Consider the following 21897-nt stretch of genomic DNA (forward strand, 5'->3'; position numbering starts at 1 on the left):
AAGGCAATTTCTCCCGAGTACGGAGATACCCCATATGTGTCCCAAAACTGTTGCCCTGAAATACGACAGGGCTCCGAAGTGAGAGAGCGCCATGCGCATTTGAGGCCTAAATTAGGGATTTGCATAGGGGTGGAAATAGGGGTATTCTATGCCAGTGATTCCCAAACAGGGTGCCTCCAGCTGTTGCAAAACTCCCAGCATGCCTGGACAGTCAATGGCTGTCCGGCAATACTGGGAGTTGTTGTTTTGCAACAGCTGGAGGCTCCGTTTTGGAAACAGTAGCGTACCAGACGTTTTTCATTTTTATTGGGGAGGGGAGGGGGGCTGTGTAGGGGTATGTGTATATGTAGTGTTTTTTACTTTTTATTTTAGGTTAGTGTAGTGTAGTGTTTTTAGGGTACAGTCACACGGGCAGAGGTTCACAGCAAGTTTGCCGCTGGGAGTTTGAGCTGCAGCGCAAAACTTGCGCCATCTAAAACTTGCAGCACTCACTGTAAACCTCCGCCCATGTGAGTGTACTCTGTACATTCACATTGGGGGAGGGGGGGAACATCCAGCTGTTTCAAAACTAAAACTCCGAGCATGCCCTTTGGCTGTCTGTGCATGCTGGGAGTTGTAGTTTTGCCAATAGCTGGAGACACACTGGTTGCGAAACACGGAGTTAGATAAACTGGTGTTTCGCAACCAGTGTGCCTTCAGCTTTTGCAAAAACTACAAATCTCAGCATGCAGTTACAGCAGAAGGGCATGCTGGGACTTGTAGTTATGCAACAGCTAGAGGCATACTGCTACAACTCCCAGCATGCCCTTTGGCTGTCCGTGCATGCTGGGGGTTGTAGTTATCTAACAGCTGAAGGCACACTGGTTGCAAAACACTTGAAAGTTTATTACTTAACTTAGTGTTTCCAAATCAGTGTGCCTCCAGTTGTTGCAAAACTACAACTCTCAGCATGCCCAGACTGCCCAGGCATGCTGGAAGTTGTAGTTCGGCAATATCTGAAGGATCAGATGTTGCCGAACTACAACTTCCAGCATGCTTGGGCAGTCTGGTATGCTGGGAGTTGTAGTTTTGCAACATCTGGAGGTCCACAGTTTGGAGACCACTGTATAATGGTCTCCAATCTGTGCTCTTCCAGATGTTAGAGAACTACAACTCCCAGCATGCCTGGACAGACATCTGGAAGAGCACAGATTGGAGACCATTATACAGTGGTCTCCAAACTGTGGACCTCCAGATGTTGCAAAACTGCAACTCCCAGCATGCACAGAAAGCCAAAGGCTGTCTGGGCATGCTGGGAGTTGCAGTTTTGAAACTCCCAGAGGCAGCGGTGAGATCGATTTACGGCGATCTCACTGCTGCCAATGAAGATGCCGCCCTGCTGCCGGAAACTCACCGCCGGGATGCACCACCGCCGGGACCGCTCGGGACACCGCTCGGACGGGTAAGTGATGCCGGGGGACGGGTAAGAAACACTTAGCAGAGCGGTGTGTGTCCTGATCCCCGTGATCCCGACTCACACACCGTGCTGCTAAGTATTCTGATAGCGAAACGCTGCTATCAGCTAGTCAGATTTGACCAGCTGATAGCAGCGATCGCTGGGGGGGGATGAAACCCCCCGTGGTCGCATGGTAAGATGGCTGGCTTAAGTGCCATATCATAGCCACCATCTTACCGGGCGCTGCGGGATGCCGCTGGTAGCGGCAAAAATGTTCATGACGTACCTGCTACGTCATGGGTCGGGAACACCTTCCCACTCATGACGTACAGGTATGTCATAGGTCGGGAAGGTGTTAAAGGGGTACTCAGGTGGAAAACTTTTTTTTTTTAAATCAACTGGTGCCAGAAAGCTAAACAGATTTGTAAATTACTTCTATTAAAAAATCTTAATTCTTCCAGTACTTATCAGCTGCTGTATGCTCCACAGGAAGTGCTTTTCTTTTTGAATTTCCTTTCTGTCTGACCACAGTGCTCTCTGCTGACTCCTCTGTCCATTTTAGGAACTGTCCAGAGTAGGAGCAAATCCTCATAGCAAACCTCTCCTGCTCTGGACAGTTCCTAATATGGACAGAAGTGTCAGCAGAGAGCACTGTGGTCAGACAGAAATGTGTTCCAAAAAGAAAATAATTTCCTATGTAATATTCAGCAGCTTATAAGTACTGGAAGGATTACGATGTTTTAATAGAAGTAATTTACAAAACTGTTACATTTTCTGGCACCAGTTGATTAAAAAAAAAAAGTTTTCCACCGGAGTACCCCTTTAAGTGCCGTGATTGTGGCATTTAAACCGTGGTGAAATCGGAGTGATCTCTGATGTCCCTCATATAGCAGCTGATACCTGCCAATTACAATGTAGGGTCAGCTCCCAAAATCCCCGCCATACTCACTCACCGATCTCAAGACGTAAATGGACGTCATAATTTGGAAAGGGGCTGGCGAAGACCTAGGAACCAGAACAAAATTCAGTTGCCATGCCAACCTGGCGCCTGGGATTAGTGTGTATGGGGAGGGATGGCTGTCAGCCAAATACGCTTTAGGATTGGGAGACCAATCTTGTTTGGCCTATGGCTATTGTACGGCCAACTTATAAGTAGGGCTAGGGGATCTGACTACAGTTTGTTGTCTGTTGCCATGGAGATGTATAAATTGGCAGTGGAGCTGTAGAAGCAAAATAATAAATCCCTTTGCAAAGTTAATGTTGTTTCTTGCTGTAGATAGACTAGTAGAAATGGACTATATCCAAAGATGTTGAAAGGCAACTGGGGAGATTTACCAAAACCCGTCCAGAGGAAAAGTTGCTGAGTTGCCCATAGCAACCAATCAGATTGTTTCTTTCATTATTCACAGGCCATTTAAAAAAATGAAAGAAGCGATCTGATTGGTTGTTATGGGCAACTCAGCTACTTTTCCTCTGGACGGGTTTTGATAAATCTCCCCCCCCCCCATCTCTTGGGGTCTCCAAAGTGTAAAACCCAGTACGCTGAGGGTTGTAGTCTTTCAACATCTGGAGGTTCACAGTTTGGAGACCACTGCACTGGCAGAAAACTTCCTGGCACGCTGGCTACCTGGCTCTGGGGATTTGTTTAAGCTGAAGTCAGGGTAATACGGCTATATAACGTGATCAAATTCCCTGCGGTTTCCCTGGTAACAAGCAGCAAATGATCCGCCATAATTTCGGTCTGCCTATAAAACCAACATAAAACATCACGTCGTTTGCTAATGGACTGTAGGGCAGCTATAGGTTTCTTTTGAAGCAGCGGTCTCCAACCTTTTGCCAAACTACAACTGTGAGGCTGTCCGGGCATGCTGAGAGTTGTAGTTTTGGAGGTCACTGCGGGAAATGTATGTAACAAAATAGGTCACAGGCTACCTTTATGGTTTCCTCTGAAGGAGTGATCTATTGCAAAACTACAACTCTCATCGTGCCCTGAAGGCAGAGTTGTAGTTGTGCAACAGCTGGAGAGCACTGCACTGAAGACAATGCCACCGACTGTCAGGACATGCTGGGGGTTGTAGTTCTGCAATCGCTGGAATAAAATATACATGGGAAATGCATAAAAAAAACATAAGGCAGAGGTTTCCTCTCAAGCAGTGGTCTCCAACTTTCTGCACGACTACAACTCCCAGCATGCTCTAAGCTCACTAACAGCTCTAATGAAAATATAAGTTGGAAACGCAACTAATAATAATAATAAACTAATATAACATCTTGGGTCTATCTAATGAATATATGTATCTGTGCACAACTGCATACTGAAATAGTTAAAGGGGTACTCTCCGGTGGAAATATTTATTCATTTTACATCAACTGGTGCCAGAAAGTTAAACAGATTTGTAAATTATTTCTATTAAAAAATCTTTACCCTTCCAGTACTTTTTAGCAGCTGTATGCTACAGAGGAAATTCTTTTCTTTTTGGTCTTGTCCACAGTGTTCTCTGCTGACACCTCTGTCCGTGTCAGGAACTGTCCAGAGCAGCATAGGTTTGCTATGGGGATTTTCTCCTGCTCTGGACAGTTTCTGATACGGGCATCAGGTGTCAGCAGAGAGCGCTGTGGACAAGACAAAAAAAATAAAATTCAAAAAGAAAAAGGAATTTCCTCTGGAGCATACAGCTGCTAAAAAGTACTGGAAGGGTAAAGATCTTTTTTTAATAGAAGTCATTTACAAATCTGTTTAACTTTCTGGCACCAGTTAAAAAATATATAAACCTCCACAATCCTGGGCCCAGGAAAATACATATCTCCTACAACTATAGCGTCGTTGTAAGTCAATGCCTGACCACTGACTTATAGCAGTGTTTTCCAACCAGGGTGCCTCCAGCTGTTGCAAAACTACAACTCCCAGCATGCCCGGACAGCCTTCGGCTGTCCGGGCATGCTGGGAGTTGTAGTTTTGCAACAGCTGGAGGCATCCTGGTTGGGAAACACTGACTTACAGAGGTGCTACCTTCAATAGGTGACTCTAAAGAAAGCTTTATACCCGCCATTCCGTCAGCCCCTATTTTAGATATATATTATAAACCTCCACAATCCTGGTAGTGATGCCCCGCTGGCAGGGAGATGCCGCCATGGCACGCACACGTAGGGAAGCGGCTTGGGTTTTTCTTCACTGTTGGACAAAAGTGCTAAACTAATTGTCCCCCAGGGACCCGTAGGAGAATACTGCAACAGTGCACAGCATCCTCACTTCCATCTCGCTTAAGTTCTCCGCAATACAGTCGTACTGATCGTTCTTACAGATATTAAAAATAATATTCAGGTTCATTATCAATATTCATTAACTAATCCTTGTTCTGGATCAGCAAGCAACAAAGGTAGTAAGACAATTCACAACTTTAGCCACCTTTAATTTCAGCTATCTGTGAATTTGTGTTATATGCCTCCCCTGTGCACTGAAAATAGAAAAGCTTGCCTACTCACCTCCACTGATCCCCCACTTCTGCTGCTGTCACATGTTCCGGTACCCACTGCGGTCCCCTTTTGCATCCTACCTGCTAAGCGGGTAGTTTCTGCTGGCACACAACATTATCAGGAGGGCGAAGAAGAGAACCGCACGACATGACAGCAGAAGAAGTGGGGGATTTAGCATGTCCATATCCATTTAAACACTACTACTGACAATATTCCAGGAGTGCAGTGATATAGTAGGTGAGTCCATACAGCGAGATCCCATACAGCAAGTTTATGTAGTCTTTTTACAATCTGTTTGCTTTTTTCCTTTCACTCCCTTTCTAAGTAAATCTTGAAAATGAAATTAAACGGGTTATCCGGCCAAAAACATCTTATCCCATATCCAAAGGATAGGAGATAAGATGTTTGATTGCGGGTGAGGGCATGCCTCGATCTCCGTGCAGCACCCACATTCTATGCAGGGCTGAGTCGCCAGTCTCGGAAAGCTCTTTCCTTCCGGGACTGGAGATGGGACGTCACACCCCCTCCATTCATGTCTATGGGAGGGGGTGTGACGTTTATGCAATGTTTTTACATACAACAGTGCCCATTGCAGCTGCATCTCCCAGGAATACACTGTGATGAGTGATAGAACGTCAGTCCTGAACTCCTATGGGTTGCACCTTTAATAGACACTGTGGTAGAAAAAAAACTTTACATAAATTGATAACATATGTAAGGAACTCTGTAATAAATCTTATCAGAGAAAAAAAGATCAATAACAGAATTTCTGTCCTGAGCCCAACCTGCAGTATAGGCGATCAATCACTGAATGGTGGGGTGCTAACACCTGACACCCCCAGTAGACACACAGCTGCAGCACCCACACCCCACAGTGAAAGGGGTCTGGAAGTAGAGCCCTGCACAGGACTGTTTTCTTAATCACGCTCCTGTACAATTTTGGACGATTACTGCCCGCTCCCGCAAGGTGTTTGTACCGCTCCTGCAACATGTGTATACCTTTCCGCCCGCTACGGCAAAAATTTAATCACCCCCCCTTGTGCCATTTCAGAGGTTTGCAGGAATGCGCAGGATTTTGCAGCACCAGCTGTATGTTCTGTGACCGCCCGCTCCCGCCTGCAACAACCTCATCACCAAAGTTTTTTTTATTGGGTCCTGCGGAATCCCAATCCCAATGCAGGGCTCCACCTGGAAGCGGTTGGCATAGTGGCCATGCCCGGTTACTGCAGCTCAGCTCTCAATGACTTGAACAAAAGGTGAGCTGAAGTAATGCGGTGCCACCATTACACAGTGAATTACACAGCCAACTGTCTCACTGCATGAGGTGGGTGCCACGGCCATGACAATCTGCTGATATGTGGGGGTGCTGGATATCAGCACCCCACCGATTAGAGATTGATGGTCAATCCAAGTGTTTCCAAACCAGAGTGCCTCCAGCTGTTGCAAAACTACAACTTCCAGCATGCTGGGAGCTGGAAGCAACAGCTGGAAGCACCCTGTTTGGGAACCGCTGGTCTATCCCGTGGATAGCGCTTTATTTGTATTAGCCTAGAAAACCCATTGAAGCAATTGAGGCTTGTGCTTAGTAAATCCCCAAATTAGAAAGTGTAATTAATTAAGTGAATAAATATAGATATTTTTTCATGTGTTTCATAATGCACTAAAATTCCTCCTCCCCCCCCCCCCTAAAATTGGTATATTCACTTTCTGTTGGCCTAAATTCTGACAACCGTAAGAAATCTGTATAACCCTCCTCAGCTTTCCTCCATGACCGGACGGAGTTCCTTTCTGCTAGTAAAGGAGCCATTGACATAACTGCATTATACATTACTCTGTATTACTCATAGGCCTATTAATAAGGCCAGAATGTTAATAACCTGGCACCTCGTGGCTCTGCGGAGTCCAGATCGCAGTCATTTTCTACCGTACTACAGTGGGGCAAAAAAAGTATTTAGTCAGCCGCCAATTGTGCAAGTTCTCCCACTTAGAAAGAGGAGGGAGGCCTGTAATTTTCATCATAGGTATAACCTCAACTACGAGAGATAGAATGAGAAAAGAAATCCATAAAATCACTGTCTGATTTTTGCAAATTTTGGTGGAAAATAAGTATTTGGTCACCTACAAACGAGCAAGATTTCTGACTCTCACAGACCTGTAACTTCCTCTTTAAGAGTCTCCTCTGTTCTCCACTCGTTACCTGTATTAATGGAACTTATTATCAGTATAAAGGACACCTGTTCACAACCTCAAACAGTGACACTCCCAACTGCACTATGGCCAAGACCAAAGAGCTGTCGAAGGACACCAGAAACAAAATTGTAGACCTGCACCAGGCTGGGAAGACTGAATCTGCAATATACAAGCTGCTTGGTGTGAAGAGATCAACTGTGGGAGCAAATATTAGAAAATGGAAGACATATAAAGACAACTGATAATCTCCCTCAATCTGCGCACCACGCAAGATCTCACCCCATGGTGTCAAAATGATCACAAGAACGGTGAGCAAAAATCCCAGAACCACACGGGGGGACCTAGTGAGTGACCTGCAGAGAGCTGGGACCTAAGTAACAAAGGCTACCATCAGTAACACAGTACGCCGCCAGGGACTCAAATCATGCAGTGCCAGACGTGTCCCCCAGCTTAAGCCAGTACATGTCCAGGCCCATCCGACGTTTGCTAGAGAGCATTTGATCCAGAAGAGTATTGGGAGAACGTCATATGGTCAGATGAAACCAAAATAGAACTTTTTGGTAAAAACTCAACACGTCATGTTTGGAGGAGAAAGAATGCTGAGTTGCATCCAAAGAACACCATACCTAGCGTGAAGCATGCGGGTGGAAACATCAAGCTTTGGAGCTGTTTTTCAGCAAAGGGACCAGGACGACTGATCCGTGTAAAGGAAAGAATGAATGGGGCAATGGCATTGAAGATGAAACATGGCTGGGTCTTTCAGCATGACAATGATCCCAAACACACTGCCTGGGTAACGAAGGATTGGCTTTGTAAGAAGCATTTCAAGGTCCTGGAGTGGCCTAGCCAGTCTCCAGATCTCAATCCCATAGAAAACCTTTGGAGCGAGTTGAAAGTCCATGTTGCCCAGCGACAGCCCCAAAACATCACTGCTCTAGAGGAGATCTGCATGGAGGAATGGGCCAAAATACCAGCAACAGTGTGTGAAAACCCTGCGAAGACTTACAGAAAACGTTTGACCTCTGTCATTGCCAACAAAGGGTATATAACAAAGTATTGAGATGAACTTTTGTTATTGACCAAATACTTATTTTCCAAATAAATTCTTTAAAAATCAGACAATGTGATTTTATGGATTTTTTTCTCATTCTGTCTCTCATAGTTGAGGTATATCTATGATGACTATCATAGTTGAGGTATATCTATGTCGCCCCACTGTATCCACGTAAATACGACTTGTTAGGCTGCAGGTAGGACGTCTGATGAAATGACATACATTTTATACATTGCTTTAGGAAAACAAGATGCGGCTTGAATTTAATTCCTGGGGCGGCGAAACAAAAGAAGCATGTTATATTAAATGTGTACATTATCAGGCATCTTTAAATAAGCTCCGCTGAAAATATCTTAACCCCCAAAGCTACGGAGCCCAGACGGCCATAAACCTTAATGGAACATTTAAGGTTTCCTTGCTCTCGCCTGCCCCCCCCCCCTCCCTCCGACCAAAGAAAATACAGGATTATAGAATTCAATAGCAGACATAAAAGAATATAAAAAACTAAAGCGCCAGGAGGTGTGCAGAAAAACTACCATAATTGATAAATGGAGAGGACAGGAGGAAGCTGCAACAAGGAATAAAGTATGGCTGGAGGTGCAGCGCGCAGAGTCGAGTCGGTGCAGCGGAAAAATGAGCACTCAATGGCGGATCCTGGGAGGACGAGGGCCATTGTGGTCGGGCTTATATAAGGAGGGTTCTGTGAACTGGAAAAGGTGCCATGTGCTGCAGACAGTTCACTATGTCAATTGTACGAAGAGAAAGGAAGGACAAGAGGAAGCACAATGCTGTCACTTCTCCATTTCTCACGCTAGGCACTTGGGGGGGGGGGGTACTGTGTTGACTTGTGGAGACCACCAGCTATAGCGTAGTTGTAAATCAGTGCTTGATCACTGACTTACAGCAGTGTTTTCCAACCAGGGTGCCTCCAGTTGTTACAAAACTACAACTCCCAGCATGCCCGGACAGCCAAAGGCTGTCCGGGCATGCTGGGAGTTGTAGTTTTGAACATGCTGGAGGCACCCTGGTTGGAAACTACTGACTTAAAGGGGTGCTACATCCAACAAGTGGCTCTAGAGAAGGCTTTATACCTGCCGTTCCGTCAGCCCCTGATCCCCCCCTTGATACGCTCCCCATTTTTTTATTTTTTCCTGCTACCTTTGACGTCCCATTCTTGCTCAGCCAATCACATGCTGCAGTGTTCTTCATGGGGGTATGAATTGGGGTGCATTGTTGTCTTGGAGCACTGGGGTACTGGGTTCAAATCCCACCAAAAGCTGTTTCCTTTGGCAGGATTTGACCCCAGTACCCTATAGCATGGAGTTTGTGTTCTTTCCGTGCGTTCAAGGATTACCTCCGGGTAATTCTTGTTTCCTTTACTCCAAAAACCCCAAAACAAAAAGGGGTATTCCAGTGAAAAACTATTTTTTTCATATCAACCGGCTCCAGAAAGTTAAACAGATTAGTAAATTACTTCCATTAAAAAAAATCTTAATCCTTCCAGTACTTATCAGCAGCTGAAGTGGTGTTCTTTTCAGTCTGACAACAGTGCTCTCTGCGGACACCTCTGTCTGTCTCAGGAACTGTCCAGGGTAGGAGAAAATCCCCATAGCAAACCTCTCCTGCTCCGGACAGTTCGGTGTCAGCAGAGAGCAAAGTGGACAAGACAGAAAAGAACAACTCAACTTCTGCAACTGGTAAGTACCGGCAGGGTTAACATTTTTTTTAATATAAGTAATTTAGAAATCTGTTTAACTTTCTGGAGCCAGTTGATTGTAAAATGGTGCTGGGGCCTTTAAAAAAATACAAATAAAACAATAAGCCATACTTACCTAGCCCTGGTTCCCCTGCAGCCTCAGTTCGTCTCTGTCCAATTCCTCGATCTTCTGTCTTATATTTGAGATGAAAGCTTGGTAAAGGACCTGCTGGCTCATGCAATTACTGGCCGCTGGGGTGTCCCATCCTGGCCAGCGAATTTCACGCTGGGGATGCCCCAATGGCAGTCACAAGAGCGACAGCCACAGGAGGGAGCTGTTGGCACATCCGCATCGTGAAATACGCAGCAGATACGCTCTGTGTGACCCTACTATTAGGGTACAGTATCCTGCATACAGCACCTAAGGGTAGGGTCACACGGAGCGTATTCGCTACGTACTTAAAGCTTCAAATCCTTCGCATCAAATGTGTGCAGGATACTGTACATGTGAATACACCCTTATTTTGTAATTTAGATTGTGAGTCCCACTGGGGACAGGGACAGATATAAGTTATGAAAGTCTCTACAGCACTGCGGAATAGGTTTGCGCTGAATAAAGGAATAATTATTATTGGGGTGTCCGCAGTCAGACCCCCAAGGGCAGAAATGCTTTGAACCAGAATCCTACTTTCATAGCCGAACGACTTGGATTAAACATACATATCTTTTCATAGTCACAAGAAGACTCTGCCAACGCGAATCGGGTTGCGCCGTCCTATAATCACGTAGTATCTTTATATAATAAGACCTCACAGACTATAATCCTTTCTAACAAGACAATCATTGGGGCTGGGCCATTAATGTGGGCATATAAGTGTGGCCTGGGTAGCGGGAGTATATAAAATGCCATCCTCCCGTAAAGCGTACGCAGAGCATGTGCTGAGTAAGAGCGCGGCTTGTTAATTATCCCCTGCCACAAACAATCTGTATGTGCCCTTAAGCCCATCAATTACACAGCGTGCGCCAGGATTATGGAGAAACAAGCGCGGCGAGCGCTCCGTCGCCTCACAAACTTTATCAGCTTTTATTAAACGGCATTCTAAAAGGCAGTGATCCTCAGCCTGTGGCTCTCCAGCTGGTGCAAGACTACAACTCCCAGCCTTTGGCCTTCGGTGTGTGCTGGGAGTTGTAGTTTTGCAATAGCTGGAGGCACCCTGGTTGGGAAAACCTGTTCTACACAGCGGCTGGGGCTCTGCTATTGATGACGCCTGCCAGGCTCTACCAATAGAGTGCAGATTTCTTACATCTGTCCTACACTGATCAGTATGAGCAATGGAATAATTACTCATACAAGTTCTCTGGGGCAGTGTTTCCAAACCAGGGTGCCTGCAGCAGTTGCAAAACTACAAATCCCAGCATGCCCCGGCAGCCTAAGGCTTTATAATAAAAAATTTTTTATCAGAAAATATAAACAGATAAGGAAAAAAGTCTTTAAAAAAGTGTATGTATATATAACTATATAACTGTGTACATACATATATATATATATATATATATATATATATATATATATATATATATATATATATATATATATATATATATACACACACACACACATACACACATATACATACACACACACATTCACTTTCAAATTACAGTGGCCCCTCAACATACGATGGTAATTCGTTTCAAACGACCCATCGTTTGTCGAATCCATCATATGTTGAGGGATTCGTGCAATGTAAAAAGTGCATTTAATACTCACCTGTCCCCGCGCTCCGGACCGCGTCCTCACCGCTCCCGATGCTGTCCCAGGGGCTCCCGATGCTGCTCCGGCGTCTTCTTCGGGATCCTCCAGCTTCTTCCGCATCTTCTCCGGTGTCCGGGCCTCGCTTCCTGGTGATGTTATTGCGCAGCGACGTAATAACGACGCCGGAAAGCGAGGCCCGGACCCTGGAGAAGATGCAGAAGACGCCGGAGGATCGCGAAGTGGACCCGGAGCAGCGGGAATAAGTAAGTGAACCTGTCAGGGATGCTTAAACTGCTATCCGGCAGCAGCTTAAGCATTTTGCGCTGTCGGATAGCAGTTAATGCGATGGCCCCGACATATAAAAGCATCGTATTACGTATTACTCTGAGAGGCCATCGTATGTCGATTTGATCATATGTCGGGGCCATCGCATGTCGGGGGGTTACTGTATTTTTAGGTTTGGTTCACGATGCATGTGGGGCACTGGGGGTTGCATGTTTTATACAATGAATACCCATCTATCTATACACATACATATATATATATATCTATATCAGGGATGTGGAATTCCTATCGCCCAACGCCCGGGACAAGCAGTTTCGGGCGCCGGGCAGGTGAATTTGTCCGGCCCTTAGCCCGGCTTCGGGCAAGCAGGGCCAGACCTGACAAGTCGCCCGGACCTCTGCAGACTGTATGGAGCGGGCTCCCGACTCCTGCCCGCTCCATACTCTGCAGCCCCCGGCTGTAAAAACCTGTGTCCTCCGAAGCAGAGCAGGGGAGATGAGAAGCTGTGTATGTGTCTCCTCTCCCCTGCTCTGCAGACGTGCGGGGGGAGATGAGGGGGCGTGGCTTCTTGCTCTGCAGACGTGCGGGGGGAGATGAGGGGACGTGGCTTCTTGCTCTGCAGACGTGCGGGGGGAGATGAGGGGGCTTGGCTTCTTGCTCTGCAGACGTGCGGGGGGAGATGAGGGGGCTTGGCTTCTTGCTCTGCAGACGTGCGGGGGGAGATGAGGGGGCGTGGCTTCTTGCTCCCCGTGCAGACCTGCGGGGGGAGATGAGGGGGCGTGGCTTCTTGCTCCCCGTGCAGACCTGCGTCTTCTGCCTTCACTCCCCCCAGCTGTAGCTTCGAAGAGCTGAGGGGAGGAGGCGCGTCTGCACGGGGAGATGCATGCGGCGCTCTGCAGTATGTATGGAGCGGGCTTGGGATTCCTGCCCGCTCCATACTCTGCAGCCCCCGGCTGTTCTCAGTAGCCGGGGGCCGCCGCTAATAGCCAGCATGCGGAGATCGCCGCGGCTGGCTATTAACCCTTTAGATCGCCGCTGTCAAAGCTTACAGCGGCATCTAAAGGGACATGTGAATGCTCCCTGGTGGGCTAGTGGGGTGGAGCGCAGCGCGATCGCGGGGGGAGATCCACCATGGAGGTAGCCGGAGGACTTACCTCTGTTCCCTGCTGTCTCGCTCTGTCATTGATAGATCCTGGCTGGAACAGGCTCCATCAATGGATCACAGAGCACACAGGTCAATGGAGTTCAATAAAACTCTATTCATCTGTCTGAGGAATCTAATGATTCCTCATATAAGTGTAAGAAAGTGTTAAAAAAAAAAAAAAAAAAAAGTTTTAATAAAAGTTTGAAAGACACATTAACGCAGTGGTCTCCAAACTGTGGCCCTCCAGATGTTACAAAACTACAATTCCCAGCCTGCCAGGACAGCCGTTGGCTGTCCGGGCATGCTGGGAGTTGTAGTTTTGCAACATCTGGAGGGCCACAGTTTGAAGACCGCTGCATTAACCCCTTCCATGTTAAAAGTTCAAATCACCCCCTTTTCCTATATAAAAACATGCAAACATAATAAAAATAAACATATTTGGTATCGCTTCGTGCATAATTGTACGACCTATTCAAATATAACATTATGTATCCCGTACGGTAAATGTAAAAAAAATACCAAACCACAGATTTGCAATTTTTATAATATCCCAGAAAAAAAAGTTAAAAAGCAATTAAAAAGTCAGATCAATACCAAAATGGCACCGATACAAAAAACAGATTATGGCGCAAAAAATGAGCCCTCATACAGCCTGGTATGCGGGAAAAAAATAAAGCTACAGGGGTTAAAAAATGGCAATTAAAAAAAATTAGAAAAAGTCCAGAATTAGTAAAACATGACGTAAACGATACAAATCTGGTATTGCTGTAATCAGGCGGTCTAAAGTATAAAACCACCTTTTAGGGGTCGCCCCCCAAGGGGTTAACCCTAAACTAGAAACCCCCCTTAAAACTGAATTTTATTGAGTCATTTAAAAAGGTATGAGCTCCGGTATAGTGATTAAAAACACAGCTGCCTATATAGTATGCATGCATCCTGTAACTTCTTTAATAGTGATACTGTGCTTTGACAGCACTAGTCTGCGGATGGGCACTGATAGCTGCTGGTTAAAACATGAATAGCCCTCCGCTTCCCGACGTTTCGTTGGGTAAACCAACGTTATCAAGGTATAGAGGCTAACGGTACAAATCTGGTATCGCTGTAATCAGGCGGCCTAAAGTATAAAACCAACATGTTACCTCAACCACTAGGTAAATGGCGTAGAAAAGAAAACCACCAAATCTGCAAAATTATCTTTTACTATTTCAATTTCACTTCCCTAAATATATATATATATATATATAGCTAGCCCGCGGAGTGCTAAGTGGCCCTTGAAAGCTCCGTCACACCAGGAGTGGTGAACTCATCCCCTTTAGTTTTATATATATATATATATACACATATATATATATATATATATATATATATATATATATATATACACACACACACATATATATATATATATATATATATATATATATATATATATATATATACACATATATATATACACACACACACATATACAGTGGTCCCTCAACATATGATATTAATTGGTTCCAGGAGAACCATCATATGTTGAAACCATCATATGTCGAGTACATATGTCTATGTAAAAATGGTAATTGGTTCTGGGGCCTCGGAACCATTGTATGTTGAATACATATCTCTATGGGAAACTGCTAATTGGTTCTGGAATGATCATTGTATGTGGAGTGTATGGGGAGTGTTTAACAAACCAGGGTGCCAACTACAACTCCCAGCATGCATGTACAGCCATTGACTGTCTGGGCATGCTGAGAGTTATAGTTTTGCAACAGCTGGAGGCACACTGATAGGGAAACATTGATGTATGGGGTGTGTTGTGTGTATATGTATTGTATGTGATGTGTGACATCACATACAGTACTGTACAGTTCTATAAATACCTTCAGGGGGGACAGAATGTCCTTCATTACGATCCTGCTGACTACAGCTCTATAGGAAAGGAAGGGGAGCAGCTCAATGGATGCCTGCAGCAAGATGCTGCAGGCTATTGGCTATGGCTGCACTGGGGGGGCGGGGCTTACACGGAGCTCACAGTGGAAGCCTGCGTGAGTTAGCAGGACAGCATGTGAGGAACAGGAGGCAGAACGGGGCACACGGGGACATTAAACAACTGTCAGATGGTGAAGTTGTCAGCGCTGTCAGATAGCTGTTTGTACGATGGCCCCGACACACAGCAGCATCATATCTCGATGCTGCCTTCAACATACGATGGGCTCTGAGAGGCCATCATATGTTGAAATGATCATATGTCGGGGCCATCATAAGTCGAGGGTTCACTATATATATATATATATTTTTTTTTTTTTTTTTTTTAATTTATTTATTTTTTTTTTTTTTTTTTGGGTTCAGAGAATGTTATTGAAAAATTAAAAGGTATCCTTATAGTAGGTAGTTATGGCTATTATAGGGCGAAAATTGGCCCGGACAAGTGGATCGTCATGAGGGACAAGTAGATTTTGCTCCATTTTAATCCGGTGGACAAGTAGTTTTTTTTAAATAAAATTTCCACACCCCTGATCTATATATATATATATATATATATATCAATGCTGTGCTATTCTGTACTTTAAGATATCAGGAACCCAAGCCGGCATCACAATGGACATTAAGATTTGTCGGGGTCCATCTGGTATTTGTTGTGTCCGCCGTGTTTGGCTTTTTTCCACACGTTGCGGCATCTAATTGCTGTATGCGTTTATGCCGTGTTTAACAATTACAATGCTGTAAAACCTGATTTTTTTTAACTGCAATTTCAGTCATTTGTGGCACAATAGCATTGGGTAGTTAATTAAAGTATCACTAAATTAGCCTATTGCACGGTTTTAAAACCAGGGTGCCTCAAGCTGTTGCAAAACTACAGCTCCCAGCATGCTCAGAGAGCCAAAGGCATGCAGTAAACACATGCAGTAATTAGTTGCGGTACTGCTAAATTAGCCTATCACAGTGTTTCCTAACCATGATGCCTCCAGCTGTTGCAAAACTACAACTCTCAGCATGCCCGGACAGCCTTTGGCATGCTGGGAGTTGTAGTTTTGCAACAGCTGGAGGCAGCCTGGTTGGGAAACACTGGCCCTAAAGGATCCACGGTCAACAGAAATGCCAAGGCTGTCCGGACATCCTGGGAGTTGTAGTTTTGAATCAGCTGGAAGCACCCTGGTTGGGAAACACTGGCCCTAAAGGATCCACAGTCAACAGAAATGCCAAGGCTGTCCGGGGATGCTGGGAGTTGTAGTTTTGAATCAGCTGGAGGCACACTGGTTGGGAAACACTGGCCCTAAAGGATCCACAGTCAACAGAAATGCCAAGGCTGTCCGGGGATGCTGGGAGTTGTAGTTTTGAATCAGCTGGAGGCACACTGGTTGGGAAACACTGGCCCTAAAGGATCCACAGTCAACAGAAATGCCAAGGCTGTCCGGGGATGCTGGGAGTTGTAGTTGTGCATCAGCTGGAGGCACTTTGGTTGGGAAACACTGGCCCTAAAGGAACCACAGTCAACAGAAACGCCAAGGCTGTCCGGGCCTGCTGGGAGTTGTAATTTTGCAACAGCTGGAGGCACCTTAGTTGGGAAATACTGGCCTAAAAGGAACCACTGTCAAAAGAAACACCAATGCTAGTTGTTTGAACCCACAGCGACAATGTTATTCAAGCAAAAGAAAGTTAAAAAAAAAAAAAAAAAAAAAGTGGCTCCCGTTTTCCGAATGACAAGGACTGTGCTCCAAAAAGATTCTATTAAGAATAAAAAGATTCCACGTCAACATCCTGCTGCGTATAACACGCTAAAGATCTGGGGATAGATATATACATAATTCATTACATTAAAAGGCTTCACATTAAAAAGGTATTTAGCTTGACGTACCGAGCCGCATTTCCTAGCTTCGGGCCGAGGCAGAATCGGGGAGTATTTGTTACAATTGATCCTTCTGTTTATTGAAGTGGGTGATGGCGACAGCATCTGCTCCTCTTCTGCTTGTTTGGGAGCCGCGTGTCGGCTGGGCACAAATCTCACAGCTTGTGTTGCCTACCAGACACTTCACACAGAACCAACAGCTCCTTAACACCTTCCTCGCTATTGGCGAAGCTGTAAAGCGATACCGTATCCTGCATACAGTAAACACGCGAGGGCTCTAATAAATACATACACGGCTGAAACAGCCGCCGACGCACGGCCCCATCACCTCCCATGTGACGCGGTGACAGATCGGATCTTCCTTACGCAGGAAAGGTGGCGGGAGTCTGACGTGAAGGTGGGCCGGGCCGGTGATGTGGTGGGCTAGATAATTCAGCTTCACTGACACCTACACTGCTAAAACCCCACACATTGATTTTCCTTAGCAAACGAGAAGATCTCATTTTCAATCACTTATAAAATACTAGGCTATGCTTTCAATATACACTGCTCCACAAAATAAAGGGAAAAGGGTTTCAAATCAACTGGTGCCAGAAAGTTAAACAGATTTGTAAATTACTTCTATTTAAAAATCTTAATCCTTCCAGTACTTATCAGCTGCTCTATGCTCCAGAGGACGTTCATTTCTTTTTTTTTATTTATTTTCTGTGTGACCACAATGCTCTCTGCTGACACTTCTGTCCATGTCAGGAACTGTCCGGAGCAGGAGAGGTTTGCTATGGGGATTTGCTCCTACTCTGGACAGTTCCTGACACGGACAGAGGTGACAGCAGAGAGCACTGTGGTCAGACAGGAAAGAACTACACAAATTCCTCTGGAGCATACAGCAGCTGATAAGTACGAGACGGATTAAGACTACTAGACGGATTATGATGACTGCTTTCAATGCGCTCCCCGCTGTCTGTAGACTGTTTGAACGCCAGAGCAGCGGAACGTACAGATGGACCGCAAACGCCATCAGGGGGCTGACTGGTCAGGAAAGACAAGAAAAAGCCAAGTCCCCTGTGATCAGGTGTTGTGTCTAGTCAAATAGGATCCTAGGAAAACCTTGAGACAACAGTCATCCCGAGACTGGAGGAATGCGGAACCTGGGGGGACCAGGAAATCACAAAAAAAGGAGTCAAACCACCCCACATATAAAGGCAAGTAAATGTACCGGACATAAATGAAAACCTAAATACAGGGTTGAAAGTATGTAAAATAAGGCTGTAATCACACGGCAGAATTTCCGCACCAATTCCGCTTCCGCATTAATTTGGGTGGTTTCTGGCTTCTGCGGAATTGGTGCTGAATCCGCACGCGGAAATTCAGAAGTGTAAATAGTAGTGCGGAATCCCATAGAAGTCTATTGGGCTTTGAAGGGGTACACTGGTGGAAAACATTTATTTTTTAAATCAACTGGTGCCAGAAAGTTAAACAGATTTGTAAATGACTTCTATTAAAACATCTTTACCCTTCCAGTACTTTTTAGCAGCTGTATGCTACAGAGGAAATTCTTTTCTTTTTAAATACATTTTTTGTCTTGCCCACAGTTCTCTCTGCTGACACCTCTGTCCATGTCAGGAACTGTCCAGAGCAGCATAGGTTTGCTATGGGGATTTTCTCCTGCTCTGGACAGTTCCTGATACGGGCAGCAGGTGTCAGCAGAGAGCGCTGTGGACAAGACAAAAAATTTAATTCAAAAAGAAAAGTATTTCCTCTGTAGCATACAGCTGCTAAAAAGTACTGGAAGGGTAAAGATTAGAGATGAGCGAACTTACAGTAAATTTGATTCGTCACGAACTTCTCGGCTCGGCAGTTGATGACTTTTCCTGCATAAATTAGTTCAGCTTTCAGGTGCTCCCGTGGGCTGGAAAAGGTGGATACAGTCCTAGGAGACTCTTTCCTAGGACTGTATCCACCTTTTCCAGCCCACCGGAGCACCTGAAGGCTGAACTAATTTATGCAGGATAAGTCATCAACTGCCGAGCCGAGAAGTTCGTGACGAATCGAATTTACTGTAAGTTCGCTCACCTCTAGTAAAGATGTTTTAATAGAAGTGATTTACAAATCTGTTTAACTTTCTGGCACCGGTTGATTAATAAAAAAATTAAAAAATTAAAATGTTTTCCACCGGAGTACCCCTTTAATTTGAGGCAGAATCCGCAAGCGGAAATTCTGTCGTGTGAATAGACCCTAAAAATAGAACGTATTCCCCTCTCTCTCTCAGTCTGGCACTGATGATCACGTCTACCTGGATCCTCTGTGACTGGCTCTCCCTACGTTTCCGAAACGTTGCGGCCAATCATCACTGAGGCTGCAGTGGGTTGGAAACATCATCGCTATAGTAGGGAAAGCGATAGTTATGTCGTCCCCACCGTTAGTAGTGCACATAAAGTGATTAGATCATATTGTGTAAAAAATTTTAATTCTCTTACGGGGAAAGAAGAAAAGAAATTAAAAAATAATGATCTTTATATAAACATATAAATACATAAATTAATAAAAATAAATAAAATGAATTATGAATTAAAATAAAATATATACAAAAAGCATTCTGACTCTTAAGAGCCTTTTAGGATTACATTATACCCTCTAGATCAGTTTCCCAAACAGGGTGCCTCCAGCTGTTGCAAAACTACAACTCCCAGCATGCCCGGACAGCCAAAGGCTGTCCGGGCATGCTAGGAGTTGTAGTTTTGCAACAGCTGGAGGCACCTTGGTTGGGAAATACTGCTCTAGATGCTAACACTTGAATTGCTGTAAAGAATTACAAATAGTGTCTTACCCGACTCCTCAATGAAGTCCACACATTTCTTCACAAACACAGGAATAGGTTTTTCGGGGCTCACAAGCTCGTGCAGGGGTTTGCCAAAGTAGTTGCTTTCCCAGTTTCTCCGTGTCGGTGGGTTGAAGGGCTTGTTTTTCTTCTTCTGCAATAATAAAACATCAAAAGAAGTTTAGAACATTTACAGTCTTACAGAAAAAGAGTCACCATAAAAAACCCGCTTTGCTGCTGAAATGGCCTGTGGTCAGATTGTTGGCTGATTTTTACACATAAAAATTAAAAGGATAACCGGACAAGATGGCAAACATATGTTTTGTATCGGTGCAATAGATTGGAGCATAAGGGCTAATAAATATATATATGAGAAGAAAAAAAAAGGGGGAATCTGTCAGCTCTATATCATGCTCAAAGCTATGGATAGGGAGATAATAAGGCATAAACAAACAACAAAATTATAAAATAATGTTTTCCTTCTAAGCTCAAGAGACGTAAATGCGGTGCTAGGCTGCAGCATGTATCCCCCCCCCCCCCCCCACCACTGCTCTGTATGATTGATTTACGGGGTTTGGCTTCAAGCACTGAGTCATGTACTTCAATCATGCAGGGAAGGGAGTGGGGGGGGAGGGAGAAGGCATGCATGCTGCAGCTCACTGCCACGCCTGAACTCCATTTTATAAATGTATATATCATGCGTTTTATCTCCCTACCTGCTATCTGTCCATAATATATGGCCTCTTCCATACAAACCAGACATGTGTCGGCCGAAACCATTGATTTTGGCAAGACCATCTAAAGCAGTGTTTCCCAACCAGTGTGGCTCCAGCTGTTGCAAAACTATAACTTCCAGCATGCCCGGACAGCCGAAAGCTGTCCGGGCATGCTAAAAGTTGTAGTTTTGCAACAGCTGAAGGCACCCTGGTTGGGATACACTGATCTATTGTGTATAGAGGCCTCCTGACAGAGGTCATTTCCCCATGAACAAAAAGATCAGGCAGTTAAAATGCACCATGCCCAATCTTTTTCTCAGCAAGACAAGGTGTCAGCAGGAGTATGGCAGCAGATTACCCTCTCTTTTCGTTCAGAACACCAACGCACAGGAACGAAGGGATCAGGAGAGATTACCGTCAGCCAATTGGAACGGCCAGCTTAAAAAGAGTTTACTGAAAAAGTCTGCATTTTAAAGGGGTATTCCAGGTTTATACATCTTTTCCCCTATCCAAAAGATAGGGGATAAGATGTATGATCACAGGGGTCCCACCGCTGGGGACCTTCCACGATCTCGGTGCAGCCCCGACATTCTGTGCCGGGCACTGCTTCCGAGACTGGGACGTGATGTCACACCACACTCCCCTCCATGTCTATGGGAGGGGATGTGACGGCCGTGGGCTGTACAGAGCCTGCAGGGGTGCCCAGGTGCGGGATGCCTGCGATCATACATCTTATCCTTTGGATAGGGGATAAGATGTATAAACCCGGAATACCCCTTTAAGGACTAGGTCATTGAGTGATTTGACCAAGGATGGAGATGAATAGTATATCTTCCTAGAAGGCTGGACATAGGCAGAACTCCTGATAAATATTCATTAGGGACAATTCAATACTTATAGGAAATAACTCCTTAAATACAAAATATATTGTTCTCCAAAGCTTTGTCTGAACACGAACAAAACAATAAAAAGGCATTTAAATGACAGATGCTCTTCAGGGTTCATTCCTGTTCTTCAGGATCCTATCACTGGTGGGTTTTTGTTTTGTTTTGTTTTTCCACCCCAAAAAAAAGCTGAATAGAAAATTTAGGTCAAATCAGACTCTTCTGTGGAACAGGAAGAAAATACAGCAATGATGTCAGGAACAATTTCAATCAGAAGCCCATTGTTTTAAGCAAAAACATTCGCCAAGAGACTGTCGTCACTGATGCCGGTGAGGACTATGCTACTTCAGAGGAACGTCAGGTTGTAAATACCACAAAAGCTCCTCTTCTAAATTGTTGAACATTTTTATTAGGATTACATTAGTGGTGAGAACATTCTTAGGCCAAAAGCCAACTTCGAAATTTCGGCACATTCAAAATAAGTAAAAAAAATAAAAATAAAAATTGGAAGGCATCATTATTCTAACTCAATGCAAATAGTCAGCGTGACTATAGAGAACATAAAAAGACATAATAAATCAAGTATAGTATTGTCGCTATCAGTGAT

The 21897-nt window shown here is 44.8% G+C and overlaps 1 protein-coding gene across 2 annotated transcripts in view; it reads right to left on the reverse strand.

Annotated features, from left to right (window-relative positions):
• ARHGAP5 (Rho GTPase activating protein 5) overlaps positions 1–21897 on the reverse strand; it is a 98018-nt gene that overhangs the window by 14873 nt on the left and 61248 nt on the right. For both annotated transcript variants that reach the window (XM_056547015.1, XM_056547016.1), the window contains one exon: positions 19700–19844. In XM_056547015.1, coding sequence (XP_056402990.1) covers positions 19700–19844 — 145 coding nt within the window. The remainder of the gene's footprint in view (positions 1–19699; positions 19845–21897) is intronic.

Source organism: Hyla sarda, chromosome 11 (assembly GCF_029499605.1).
Source record: "Hyla sarda isolate aHylSar1 chromosome 11, aHylSar1.hap1, whole genome shotgun sequence".
In the NCBI taxonomy this organism is placed as follows: Eukaryota; Metazoa; Chordata; class Amphibia; order Anura; family Hylidae; genus Hyla; species Hyla sarda.